Source organism: Eschscholzia californica, unplaced genomic scaffold, assembly GCF_041429995.1.
Source record: "Eschscholzia californica isolate CP2 unplaced genomic scaffold, dmEscCali1.0.p SCAF_4, whole genome shotgun sequence".
NCBI classification, from domain to species: domain Eukaryota; kingdom Viridiplantae; phylum Streptophyta; class Magnoliopsida; order Ranunculales; family Papaveraceae; genus Eschscholzia; species Eschscholzia californica.
Window position 1 is genome coordinate 54,626,756 of NW_028238461.1, and position 13,982 is coordinate 54,640,737.

Here is a 13,982-nt window from a genome sequence, read left to right on the forward strand (position 1 = left end):
ATTTTCCAATTTGGTTAATTTAAAAAATAAATGAAAACCCTAGCTAGCGCTAGTGAGCCCCACTTCTCTAATTTCTCTCTAACTTTCCAATTTTCACTCTTCAAATAAATAAAGAAATAACTTAACCCTAGAAATGAAAAGAAACAAGAGACATCACATAAGACAATTCTGAGCAGTAAGTACCTTTCACCAGCTAAACAACAAGTGTTTGTATATGTGGAGAGAGAGAGAGAGAAACAGAGAGGCGGTGGTGGACCATCTAGGTTTACTAGTGTATGGCTGGCCGACTTTGAAGAAAGGCGTCAAAGATAAGGAAGAAGGTAGAGAGAGAGAGAGTAAGATGGATAGATAGACAGAGAGAGAGAAGTGAAGGAAGAAATATTCCTTTTTAGCTTTGTGGGTGTTGGTTTTTTCTCTTTTGTTCTTCTGAGATTCAAACAAACAAGGTAAATGAAAAATACTACTACTTATTTGTTAGCAATAAAGATGATAAGTTAGATTTATAAATCAAGATATATTTTTTTGATTATATATAGTTTTTTCAACTTTGAGTATATTTTTGGCAGGATCGAAAGTTGAGATTTATATACTAGTGGATTCTTCTGTTTGTAAATTTCTAGCATGTATTTGTCTTTGCTTTGTTTAATTTGGTTATAGTACTTTGTTATCTAGCTACTCAAACTCTTGTTTTAATTTTAACTAATTAAAGAAAGTGTTGGGTTTTTGTTGTTGATGATGATAGAGAGATTGAGATGATGATGTCTGGACCTAGTGATGATGGATGTTCACTTTCAGTTCCTTCTTCTCTTAACAGAGGACTAGTAGGGTTTCCTAATCAAGAAAAAACTAATTCATCTCACCCTAACCCTAATTCTGAGACTAGTAACCCAGTTGCCAAAAAGAAGAGAAATCTACCAGGAACACCAGGTATGTATGTATGGATAATTATAGTAATAACTAGTACATGCACTTAATTAGCTAGCTAGGGTTTTCATTTTTCACTCACTCTCTCTATCTATCTAAGGTATTCATTCACATTCAACAGATCCAGATGCTGAGGTTATTGCTTTATCACCAAAGTCACTTATGGCAACAAACAGATTCATCTGTGAGATTTGCAAAAAGGGTTTTCAAAGAGATCAAAATTTACAACTTCATAGAAGAGGTCATAATTTACCATGGAAGCTTAAACAAAGAACAAGTAATGAGATCAAGAAGAAAGTTTATATATGCCCAGAGAAAAACTGTGTTCATCATGATCCATCTAGGGCTTTAGGTGATCTTACTGGAATTAAAAAACATTTTAGTAGAAAACATGGAGAGAAGAAATGGAAGTGCGAGAAATGTTCGAAGAAATATGCAGTTCAATCTGACTGGAAAGCTCACTCTAAAATTTGTGGTACTAAAGAGTATAAATGTGATTGTGGAACACTTTTCTCCAGGTTTAATCCTCTCTTCAACTTTTATTATTTACTACTTTTAGTCCTTCAATTTATTTTATTTTATGAATGAATACCTAAAGAGTTAATAAATGACCCAACAAGTAGGGTTTCATGGTTGTTCCTTTTCCTATATGGATCTTGAATTAAATGCAGCCATGTCAATCAACTTTACAAACATTTTTTGTTTAATTTTTTCTCCAAGCGATTGTCTATTTTGTTTTTATTTAGTAGTGAGACATCTCGTATAATTATTCTGAGTAGTTTTTTTCTTGTTCGATCAGGAAGGACAGTTTTATCACACACAGAGCATTTTGTGATGCTTTAGCAGAAGAAAGTGCGAGATTTAATCCATCGATGATAATGAAAAGTAATTTGAACTTTAGAGCGGAGAATTCGTCATTCTTAAGTGACAATGCTAGAAGTATGATAAATCCTCATCAATCTACTAGTTTGTTACAAGCATTCAACAATCAAAGGGAAGGGTTTGATTCTGGTAGTGGTTCTCAATTCTGCCCGATTGGTAGCTCGGATTTTACTAACCCTAATGGACTAATGAACCCGCTCGATCATCATCTTCATGCTAATGAGACCAAGCCTAGGTTATCACTTTGGCTAGATCACCAATCCAATCCTCAAATTAGCACACCCATTGATATGACTAGTCATGTTGTGAATCAAGATCCATTCTTAGCATCAAAATCAACAAGTGGGTTTCCAAATGAATTCTCACCACATATGGCATCAACAAATAATAATTTATTCGGATCGTCATCGCCAATTGTTGATTATCAAGGATGTATATCGACACAATGGATGAACAGACGTAACGACGGATCAACGGGTGTCAACCTTTCTTTATCGACTTCGCCACGAGGTCTAAAGAAGGAAGGTGAAAATATAAACAACAACAATAATAGTAATAAAGAAGGGTTAATTGTGGAAAGCAATTTTGCCTCATCTTTATATTCAAATCAAAACCAGACACCACCACCAACATTATCATCATCATCATCATCAACTCCTCAAATGTCAGCAACTGCACTTCTACAAAAAGCAGCTCATTTAGGAGCATCAAGAAGTAGTCATTCATTCATGGGTAACTTCGCCGGTGTTGTAAGTTCATCTTCTTCTGATACTAATAATGGGTTTAATAATTCTCATCTCTCACAATCTGCTACCCAGACTAGAAATGACAATTTTCATCAGTTATTCTTCGGCCGCCATGATCAAACTAAACAGCAAGAACCAGCTGCCGATAATCATCATCAACAACAATACCAGAACATGAATCAGCAGTTGATGAATGGAAATGTAAATTGTAACAATAGTACTAATAGTGATCATGGAATGTTTAGTGGGTTGATGAATTTAAGCTCATTAACAGATACAGATCAAAATAACCTAGATAGGTTAATGATGTCAGTAGCAGCAGCAAATGAAGATCAAGAAAACAAAACTTCTTCTTCATTATTGAATAAACAACAGATTATAAGCCATTCAAGTGGAGGAGGAGGAGGAGAGAATAATTCAAGTGTGATTGGTCCTCAAGATCATAATATGACAAGAGATTTCCTTGGAGTAGGAGTAAATGTTAATAGGAATAATACTAATGGAAGTCATCATCATCATCATCTTGGTCCATTATTACCAACACAAGATCAGTTTATGAATTTTGCTTCTTCAATGGCTGGTTCTTCAACTATGGATCAAAATCATCAGTTGAACAGATATAGTACTAGTGGAAGCCATTAATGGGGTCATGGGTGGATTTTAGCAGATCAGTGGAGCTAATTAATTAGTACTCATACTGAGTCAGCTGACTCAGTCGTGGTCTGAATATCATGATTCGACTTGACCTAGAGAAGATGAAACTGATAATGAGAGAGAAACAAGAGAGAGAGTTGAGTTGATTCACGGGGTGGCGTTGGGAATCATGCAAATGAAAAAAGATACTGTAGTACTTGAATATTGGTTGGTTGGTTGCCCTAGTTGTTGTTTTTGTTGTTGTCGTCTTTGGTTTGGTGTATATATTTGACTGCACGTGTTTCTCTCTCTCTCTCTCTCTGTCTGTCTGGTCTTTTGATTGCGTTGACCAAGGAAGAAGGGTGGTCAAGCTATGGAGGAGAAACGGCAAACGTCAAAGATGCATGACTTGTCAGTTTAGGGTAAGTAAGTAAGACTACTTCCTCCACATAAATATGGAGTATGTATTTTCATGCACATTTTGTTTGGTACTAGTTTTTTCAACTATTATTACAGTAGTATTTTGACCTAATTAAGTTTGTGTAAACGCATGTATCAACTAATAAAGATATTGGAGTTTAAAAAGGCATGCAAACCTTACTGTTTCTTCTTAGCCTACTCCATATTTGTATTTGTAAGCTATATAGAATAATAATAACCTATAGTAGTTAGCCTAGCTAAACCGGTTTCCTCTTGCTATTGTCTTGTTTTAAGTTGTTTTTGTTGTTTTTCATAGGCTAATAAGCTTCTAAAAAGATCATTTAATATGTTCTTTTACAATGACCTGTCGGTTTTGTATTACTTCCGTAGTCTCACATTGGTTAAACGGAGGATCGTAATCTCAGTAAATGTGATCGTTATATGATCGTAATACTTTATTTTACTATGCAGTTGGTTATGTCTAGCTTGCTTGAACTTTTGCTTATAAATATATTATTTGATTGACAGTTTTAAAGGATGTGAAATAGTAACAAGGGAAATGATAGAGTGACTTAGAATTTGGTACTTAGAAGACAGGAGCGGCCCGTGACCAAAGCTACCAAAGCGGTCACTTTGGGCCTCAAATAATCAAGGGCCTCATCAGGGACGGATCCAGGATTTTTATTTAGGGGGTGCGGAGTTATATAACTAATTTTTTTTGCAAACAAAATACTTGTATTCATTAATTATATTAATACATCAACAATTACAAACACATTAACCTCTTCGAGAGTTCATGTTTTGAAATGTTCTGATAATGGACTCATTCCTAATTTTACTAAAAATTCCTTTTCAGTAAAGACTACTAAACTGTCATTCAACCAAGAATCACTCATCTTGTTTCTTAAACGCGCTTTAACTAGCTTCAAAAAAACTCTTTCATTAAAGGCAGGCGCAGTCGGCAAAATTAGTGCTAAAGTGATAAGCAAATAAACTAAATGATATGTTTTATTTCTCTTAGTTTCCACCAATATTCTAGCAAAAACTTCAATCTCATCCAAATTTAGAAAATCGTCATTCTTCTTCGTACCGTAAATGTAATTATCAAGCTGATAACTAAGTGGCAAAGTGTCAAGACTAATGAAAGCTAACGGATAAAATTGAACAAGAGAATCAACTTAATTTTGTCGAAAATGGAAAATCTTTTAGATAGACTCAAACATGTCATACAACAGAACAACTCGGTACTCTTGAAACGAGTTTTTGGTTCTTGAAGTTGAATATCAATAAAGATAGTCGGATCAAATGAATTCAAACATAAAATACTTAAAAATGCTAATAATAATATACAAATATATCATTAATCAAAAAAATATATACAAATATATCTATTAGAAAAAAATACTTAAATTGCTTATGGAGAGATTCGATCCCACGACCTCACACTCATAGCCAAAATCTAACTCATAACCAAACCACCACACCAAATGCTTCTTTGTGTCAATATCATACATCATTAGATAAATATATTGATTTATATATACGTAAATAAAAAAAAATATTACTACTACTGTTATTATTTTTCGGGAGGATCCATGGGGTGCGGCCGCACCCCCTCGCACCCCCATGGATCCGGCCCTGGGCCTCATGTTTCATATTTCGTATGTAACTTTCGAAAAACTAATTATATTTTAAATCAATTTCATATATAATTTAAATTATAGCTTGGTGGTAAAGGGTTTAGATCTTAATTGAAAGGTCAAGGGTTCGATTCCTACCATTTGCATTGTTTAAATTTTACTTAATTTTTTCTAACATCCATTATATGGGGGCCCCAATTTTTGGTTTCGCTTCGGGCCCCCGATATACTAGGGCCGGCCCTGTTAGAGGATGACATGTTTCCTCATTTGGAAAGAAAAGTGGTCCCCACCGTGGTCAAACTTTTAAAAAATCTTGCCTTTTAGTGAATTCCATGTCATTATGTCATCCTCTAAGTCACTCTAGCATCTCCCAAATAACAAACCTACTCAGCACACGAATTTGGGATTTGCTCTTCGCACGATGAATCCTATTGTATATTGGGAAGTCAGATCACCAAGCATTCTTGCATTCCAACAATGTTCCGTTATGATAGTCCCACACCATTTGTAAGATTGTCCGGAATCTGAATTATAGGTGAACGTTTGAGCTTAGTAAGTGTTAAGATATTTTAGGTGAGTTGGTAGAGTTTACTCTAACCACAAAACTCTGGACCAGTGATTTTATACATGAAGTACGACAACAATATTGATAATCTCTTAGGTTTGGGGCACTACATAAATAATGAAATTTTTGGTAAAATATTAAATTCGAGTGACGTTTGCCAAACATGACATTGGAGTCGTCTACTCGTCTTGTTATCTAAATATTCCCGTGGCTACCCAAACCAAAGTACAAGTGTTATATGAAATTTTTTTAGATATAGGCCATAATCATATGTTTAGACACTCTAATTGGGCGTTCAATGTGATTACTATTTATTTATAATGATGACTATCATATGATTGAATTGCACCACGTGAAGATCTACATGTAGTCATGCATGTACTAGTTTGAACTCAAATTACCAAAGTCCATACCATTTTTTAGAATGAGACACCCCTTACATTGGATTTTAATAGCTTTTTTTTTTTTGTTAAAGATGGATTTTAATAGCTTGAACTGAAAATTCCAAAGTCTTGTTTATTATAGGAGACCATTTTACAAACAGAGACACTCCTTGTATTGGATTTTAATTACTAACAATAGTTTTTTTATGAAAGTTTATTGTCAATTGTTTTTTAGTCGGATGGCCATAAATTTAACATGATATGAGAGATAAGCCCAGGGCCGTGCAGTGGGGGGTGCGGGCCGTGCGCCCGCACAGGGCCCCCACCACAAAGGGTCATTTTCAAGCTTTTGGCCATTTATTAACCCTATTAAACTGGGAAGGTTATAGGATTAGCATGAGTTGTGAAGTAGCTCAGCTGGTTCACTGTTCATCTCTTGGGATAGAGGTCTTGGGTTCGAGTGCTACCGGTAGCACTTTCTCTTAATTTTTTTGGAAGAGGTCACATTGAAACGTTAATGGTCAATGATTCAAGTGGTATAATATACATGTCAACAAAAAAAAATGGTATAATATATAGTATTGTCATCCCAAAGTCAATAAGGACAACAAAACTATTCTTTATCACAAATCTCCTTTCTCTCGGTCTCTCTTGCGACATGATATTTCTATAATTTTTATCGCAACGCAATTTGTTCTTTGACACATAACTTTCTTTTTAATCCTTATTTTTTTTTCTCCTCTCTAAAATTTCTCATTCTTTCTATCATATGAATCTCTATCTAAACTCTCATTATCATTCATAACTAAACTATAATTTAATGTGTGAGATGAAAAAGTTAGCCACAACCTTGACATACACAAAAGCAACCGAATGCGTAAAAAAATTTAGATTTTACGTTTGCTTTTACAAGGGGGGCCAACTAAAAAATTTGGCACCGGGCCCCCGGATTCTCAGGCACGGCCCTGGATAAGCCCACACAAGTTAGGCACAAAAGGAACACGTTTCTCGCGTCACAAGATAAAAGACACGTGCTAGATTTAAAGAATACTACATGTAAAGAGACATTTGAGAATAGTCTCACATCCAGTATGTGATTCTAGGGAGCACAGAGGATCCCAAGGGATAGACAACCTCAATGTAGGTTTAACTAGGAATGAAGGTGAAATCGTGTGAGACCCATATGAAATTTGAGAGAATCATGCGAAATTGATTCATTGAAAGAGATTATAAAGATAAAATTAGAGGTCCTGAGCAATATGAATTTGGCCCGAGGCTTTGACCCTGTAAAGACGAAGGCGCCCATAAAATCTTCCCTACTCGGGCCAGCATATAAAGGGCGAGTGAAGAGGGAGGTTCCATAGGCGGCGCCTCTTGACTGGTTAAAGGTGTCTCCATAGAATAGATGGGGTTCAGTGAGAAAGTGGGTGTCGTCCACCCTTGATGCAGTTTTGGACACTCAATCTGATAATTCAGAGGTTATTGGTTCGATTCTCACTAATAGTATGTATATTCTGTCATGATAATGTATCAAAAGTCAAACGATACATGATGTATGTCAACACTTTTGCCCAAGTGGTTGCTAGTGTTGACATAAACTCCAAAACCCTAGAGGTCTCAAGTTCGATTCCCTAAGATGGGACGTGTGGATTGTAGTCGATTTCTAAAAAGAAAAAAAAAATGATACATCGATGTATGATAATCTACCATATTCATGGCAATCATGTATATTATTTCCGAAAACAAAAATTTTCTTTGGTGGTGCCCATAATACTTCATCTTCACCTATTGGTAGGCATTGTTTTAGGAAAGTGCTAACTCTTACTAGTTACACCTATTTTCTTTGCCCTTCTTATTCGTTCTGTGTTATTGGTAGTAGTTTGTAGAACATAGGCAAAAAATGAGATGATGATGATGATGATGATAAGAGGCAATATGGATCTATTTTACTGGCCTGTACTCTATAAACTGTAGTGAATCTATATGATGATCAATGGGGGGGGGGGGGGGGGGGGGTCCCTATCACAACAAGCTAATGATCTCATGTTTGACAAGTCTAGTACTAGTTACTTACTTTTGACCAACAAACTAGTAGTTGTATTAAAATCATAACGACCCGGAAGTAGTAGTACTACTACTGCCAAAAATTTAATTTGAAATGAGAGAACAATACCCATTTTATACAAGGGATTATAAAATGCTCCATGAAAACAGAGAGAGTTGAGAGATGTAAATATGCTTGGCTCCTAGCACGCCATCCACAAAGACCCATCAAAATGCTAGCTAGATACGATGGACTCTCAGCAAATGGCATACAGGGAGCCAGGCATCATCATTGATCATCATTTAGTATATACTACCGTACGTACATACGTAACGTACCCAAGGATCAAGAGAACAAACATATAGTCATGAACAAGAGACATCTTAATTTCTATGCAAAAAAAAAGAAGAAAAGGAAAACAAAATGAGAACTAGCTTGGCTTCTCATGTTGTTAATGGTTGTGGAAGTATATAGTATTAGTAGACTCATTCTCTCTCTAGAATTTTCTCTTCTCATGTACAACTTGGTTTTTACCCCGGCCCACAACCACTATTTGACCAACTTTGAGGAAGTGGGGAACTGACCGTCTTTCCAGAAAATTGATATATATACTGTAGTAGTAGTAGTAGTAGTATATTATGGATGGGTAAAAAGATGTTGTGGGGTTGAAGGTTCCACCAACCAACTCCCACCATAATACTCCTATATTTACTATCTAAAGAGAGAGAGAAAGAGAGATCATTAACTCATTTTTTAGAGAGAGATTGTTGAAGTTGCTCATCCCCAAACAACTTGTATGTTTGAGATCTCATCATTTTCTAAGTGATGAGTGATTTATAAAGCAGAGTTTGTCTTATACTTCTGTCAAGCTTATTTGTCTCCTAGTCAGTCGTTTGGAAGATTAGATTCCAAAATCAAATAGTACTATATGTATGTATTTTTAAACATTATATGGACTACTTTTCTTAATTTATTCAACTTGTTTTGATGTTCATTATTCACTAAATTTTGTTCGGTCCATTTGAGAAGCCAATCAAGACTAGTCTTCTCTACTAGCAAGAAGTGGCACATATTTTGATGTTCATAAGGAAATATGTAAATAGTGAAAACATTGAAATTGTTTCGAAATTACAGAAAGTTCCATTCAAGGACAGAATCGTTATAGAGGTTCACTTAAACGCCCCATGAGGAACATGTCGGATGAAACTGAAGTTATATCGGTCACGGCTACCGCAAAGCCGATGGAAGAATGAGTATATTCTGTTGGAATTGTCGTGGTTTAGGGAACGACACGACAAAGAATACTTTGTATCAGTTCCTATCGGCCACTAGGCCTATTATTGCGTTTATTTCTGAAACTAAAATAAATAATATTAATAATATTCCTAACTATAATTATGTAGGTTTAAATAAAAGTTTTTTTGTTTCATCTCAAGGTAGGGGTGGAGGTCTTATTTTGTATTGGAATGACTATCTGGATGTTACTATTAATTACTCTTCGAATAATCTAATTCATATCACTGTTTTAGGTCCCTCTATGGATCAACCGTGGAATCTATTCTGTGTTTATGGTCCTCCAAGAGTGCAAGATAGGTCGTCATTTTGGGGGGAACTCTTAGTACGAATTTCAAACACACAGGGACCTCTTTGCTGTATAGGAGATATGAACGCCATGGGATCGAGATCGGAAAAGTTCGGCGGCTCTCCTAATATACCTTTTCTTGAACAATTCCAGGACTTCATTCAGAATGGTGGACTTTTAGACCTTGGTTTTCATGGGCCTGCTTTTACCTGGACTAATAATAAATCCAGATTTCATCTCACTAGAGAAAGATTGAACCGTGCCCTTTGCAATGCGGATTGGTTGATAAATTACCCTGACTCGGGACTGTTCCATTTACCTAGATACTCGAGTGATCATGCTCCTATTTTACTCAAAATGGTGGTGGCATCTAATATCTTTGCAAAAATTGACAGATTCGAGGCGTTTTGGTTAAAACATTCAAACTATAAAGAATCATTTCAAAGTAATTGGGACAAAACTACGGGTTCTTTCTACGATAAAGTACTTCAAGTAAAAGACCTGACAAGGAAATGGAGTAGGCAGACTTTTGGTTTACTGAAAGAGAGACTTAAAATACTTCGTAGCAGGTTACTACACATTCAGACATTAGCCCCCACGGAAATTACTCTTCAGATAGAAAGTGACTACCAAGAGGATATATTATATTTTGAAGAATTAGAAAGAGCAAGAATGGAACAAAGAGCGAAAGTCAAATGGGTTCAAAACGGTGATCGGAATTCTAAAGCATTTCACGCAGCAGTATCACAAAGAAGACAGAAAAACCAAATAAGTGAGCTTAGGCTGCAATCAGGTATCAAATCTAATAATCCCACTGAAATTGCAACTGATATCTCATTATTTTTTCAGAATTTGTTTACTGAAGAGATGGTAGTACAACCACCGATAGAGTTATTAGATGCATATAAAGTCATATCGGAAGAAGACCTGGGCTACATCTCAAGAATTCCATCCACAGAAGAGATTAAAGCAGTTGTCATGGAGATGGGTTCCCTCAAAAGCCCGGGACCAGATGGTCTCCCGTGTATATTTTATCAACAAAATTGGGAGACTGTAGGTGGGGATCTGGTACACTATATTCAGGAAGCTTTCAAGTCAGGTTCAATTGACCCTTCTCTTAATTTAACTACTATTGCTTTAATCCCTAAGGTGAGGAGTCTGAGTATGGCCTCGGATTTTCGTCCGATCTCTTTATGCAACTCTATTTACAAATTCATCACTAAAATAGTTGCAAATAGGATTCGGCCTCTCTTAGAGGATAACATCATGTGGACTCAAAACGCTTTTGTCCCGAATAGACAAATAGTAGATAATATTGTAGTGACTACCGAATTGATTCACTCTATGCATGGTTCAAAAGCTAGATCGGGTGGTTTTTCTCTAAAAATGGATATGGCCAAAGCTTATGATAGGGTCAATTGGTCTTTCTTGACCCAAGTTCTTCAAGCGACTGGTCTTCGTGGCCCCATTTTGAGTCTCATTATATCTTGTATTTCGACTGCTAATTTTAATATTCAGATTAATGGGGGTCTGTTTGGGGCTTTTTCAGCCTCGAGAGGTCTTAGGCAAGGGTGACCGTTATCACCCTACCTTTTCATTTTAACTACTCAATCCCTATCACTACTTATTATCCACTATGAGAGGCAGTGTCTTTACACAGGATACAAATTTAATAGAGTTTGCCTTTCTATCACTCATCTTCTCTTTGCAGATGATTTAATCCTTTTTGGAGAAGCTAGTCTTACCAACCTCAATGCAATCTTGCTACTAATGGAAGAATATGCTGGTTTCTCTGGACAAGCAGTGAATTTCGATAAATCCTCGATTTATTTTGGTGCGGGAATTCCACCTGAAATTCAAGAAGAATATATAGCTAAGTTAAAAGCACCTCGTATGACAAATCAGGCCAAGTATTTGGGTTCACTCATCATGAAACCAGGAAACAGAATAGAAACCTATACTTGGCTAAAAGAAAAGTTCAAGAAATCACTTTCTGGGTGGAAGCAAAAACTAATTTCACAAGCTGGTAGGACAGTTTTGATAAAGTCGGTTTTAGGCTCTTTCTGCACTTATACATTCGGATTACAGAGAGTTCCTAAATCAATTATTTACACTCTAGAACGAGAAGAGCGTAGTTTTTGGTGGGGACATGAAATTGAAGATAGAAAATTACACTTTATCAAATGGGATGTTATCACTACATCGAAGAAGCAAGGTGGTTTGGGTATTAGAACTTTAGCGGAGGTCAATGAGTCTATGTTGGCTAAAATGGCATGGAGACTTTGCACAAATAATGATGATATGTGGGTCAAAATACTAAAGTCGAAGTATCTTACCAATGTGAACTTTTGGGAGGCTTCTCCAAAGCAACATAACTCTCAATTCTGGAAGTCATTGCTTCAAGTAAGGGATGTGTTAAGAAATCACAGCATATGGCAGATTGGAAATGGCACCAAAGTACAAATAGAGAAGGATCCATGGCTACCTGAAATGCAGAACAAGAAACCACATGTAATAAGGACGTTATCCAACAACATCAAATGGGTCTCTGATCTGCTACACCCTGGTACTAATCATTGGAACTGTAGTTTGCTTAATGAGCACTTCGATCAGGAAACTATAACTGCGATTCTTAACTTATATGTTCCAAATGATAATTCGGAAGATAGCCTTATATGGTGCCAAACAGAAAAAGGGAACTTTACAACTAAGTCTTATTACTCTACAATTAAACAACAATCGAATTTACCTGATCATCTTCAATCATTTCCTTGGAGTAAGCTCTGGAAGAAGAGTTTAATGGACCCTAAAATTCAGTTATTCACTTGGAAGTTAATACACAATGGTATAGCTACTCTCTCAAACATCAACAGACGCATGCATCACACAGATCCGATTTGTAAACTATGCAATTCACAGGAAGTAGAATCCTTAAATCATTTATTCGGTTCATGTCCATTGTTTATACAATTACTATATATAACTAATGATCATGATTTACTTCAATTAGGGTCGGATCCCATTATAAATTTGCAGGAGTTACTGAATCAAGGAGAAAAGGATAACAGAATTTGGTATAAATATACTTATCTGTTATGGATTTGGTGGAAGAGTCGCAACGAAGTTTACTTCAATAATCGCACCATCGATTTGGATAGAGTCTGGTTGATGACCAAAATTGAACTTAACAAAAACCCTAACTTGTTAAACTCGACCTTTGATGTAAATGAAATACAGGTACAAGCTTGGATCCCACCTTCACAAGGAAATATAAAGGTAAATGTCGATGGAGCATACAGAATAGGGGGAGCTTCGGCGGCGGCGATAGTGAGGGACTCATCGGGAGGTATTCTCAGCTCTAGGGTTTCAAGATTCTCGGCCATTTCGGCTCTCTAAAGCGAAATGAAAGCTTTCCAATTAGGTTTAGAAATGGTGGAGGAATACCTATTATATGGAGCAGAGATTGAGGGAGATTCAAGGGTCATGATAACCCTATTATCGGACGGTTCTGATTGTATCCCGTGGCGCATCAAACATGAAGTCCAGCTGTTGCGAGAAAAAGCGAGAGAAAGAAGAGTGAAGTTCCGCTACTGCCCTCGGTCTGCAAATTCGGCCCCTCATAATTTGGCTGTTGAAGAATTGGTCCGTGCTGACTGATTTCCTTTTTTAAGTGTTGTTAATTCCAGTCTCTTACCTTGTAATAGACTTTATTGATATATGGTATCACTCGTTCAAAAAAAAACAACATACTAGCTTTTTATACTTTTTTTTTTTTTTGTTGAAAGGACTAGCTTTTTATACTTGGTGAAAGCACATGTATAATCAGTATATGAAACAGGTAAAAGTGATCGACCCTGTACTAACTGATGATGATGATGATGATGAAGATGATGATGATGGAGTAGAGAGAAAGTAAAGCTGCAAAATCACTTAGTTGCAGAAAATGGTAAAAGTGGAGAAGATATGAAACGGGTAAGTGGGGAAGGGTGTTTTTATTGAATTTTCTTGACGTTTATTGAGTTGGAAACGAACAATTCAATTCAGGGAATCACACACGTTTGTCAGATGATGATGATGACTTATGCCTACGAATGTGACTCACTCAGATCATTTGTACTTGTCTCTGTCAGATACAATAACCAAGACCATGAACCAATCACAAA

General features: G+C 36.2%; 1 protein-coding gene across 3 annotated transcripts; it reads left to right on the top strand.

Annotated features, from left to right (window-relative positions):
* Nucleotides 1-135: 135 nt before the first annotated feature.
* LOC147546326 (uncharacterized) lies at nt 136-3,867 on the top strand. 3 transcript variants are annotated; one of them, XR_015223216.1, is made up of 5 exons: nt 165-446; nt 743-927; nt 1,046-1,442; nt 1,724-3,700; nt 3,754-3,867. XR_015223216.1 is itself a non-coding variant. In XM_086633343.1 (4 exons), exons 2-4 carry the CDS (start codon nt 753-755, stop codon nt 3,192-3,194), a joined length of 2,043 nt encoding a protein of 680 aa, XP_086489469.1. In that variant the 5' UTR covers nt 136-446; nt 743-752; the 3' UTR covers nt 3,195-3,867. The 3 variants fall into 3 exon arrangements, 2 of the variants coding, with proteins under 2 accessions (XP_086489469.1, XP_086489468.1); XM_086633343.1 differs by having other exon boundaries at nt 136-446; nt 1,724-3,867; XM_086633342.1 differs by lacking the exon at nt 165-446 and having other exon boundaries at nt 498-927; nt 1,724-3,867.
* Nucleotides 3,868-13,982: the final 10,115 nt, after the last annotated feature.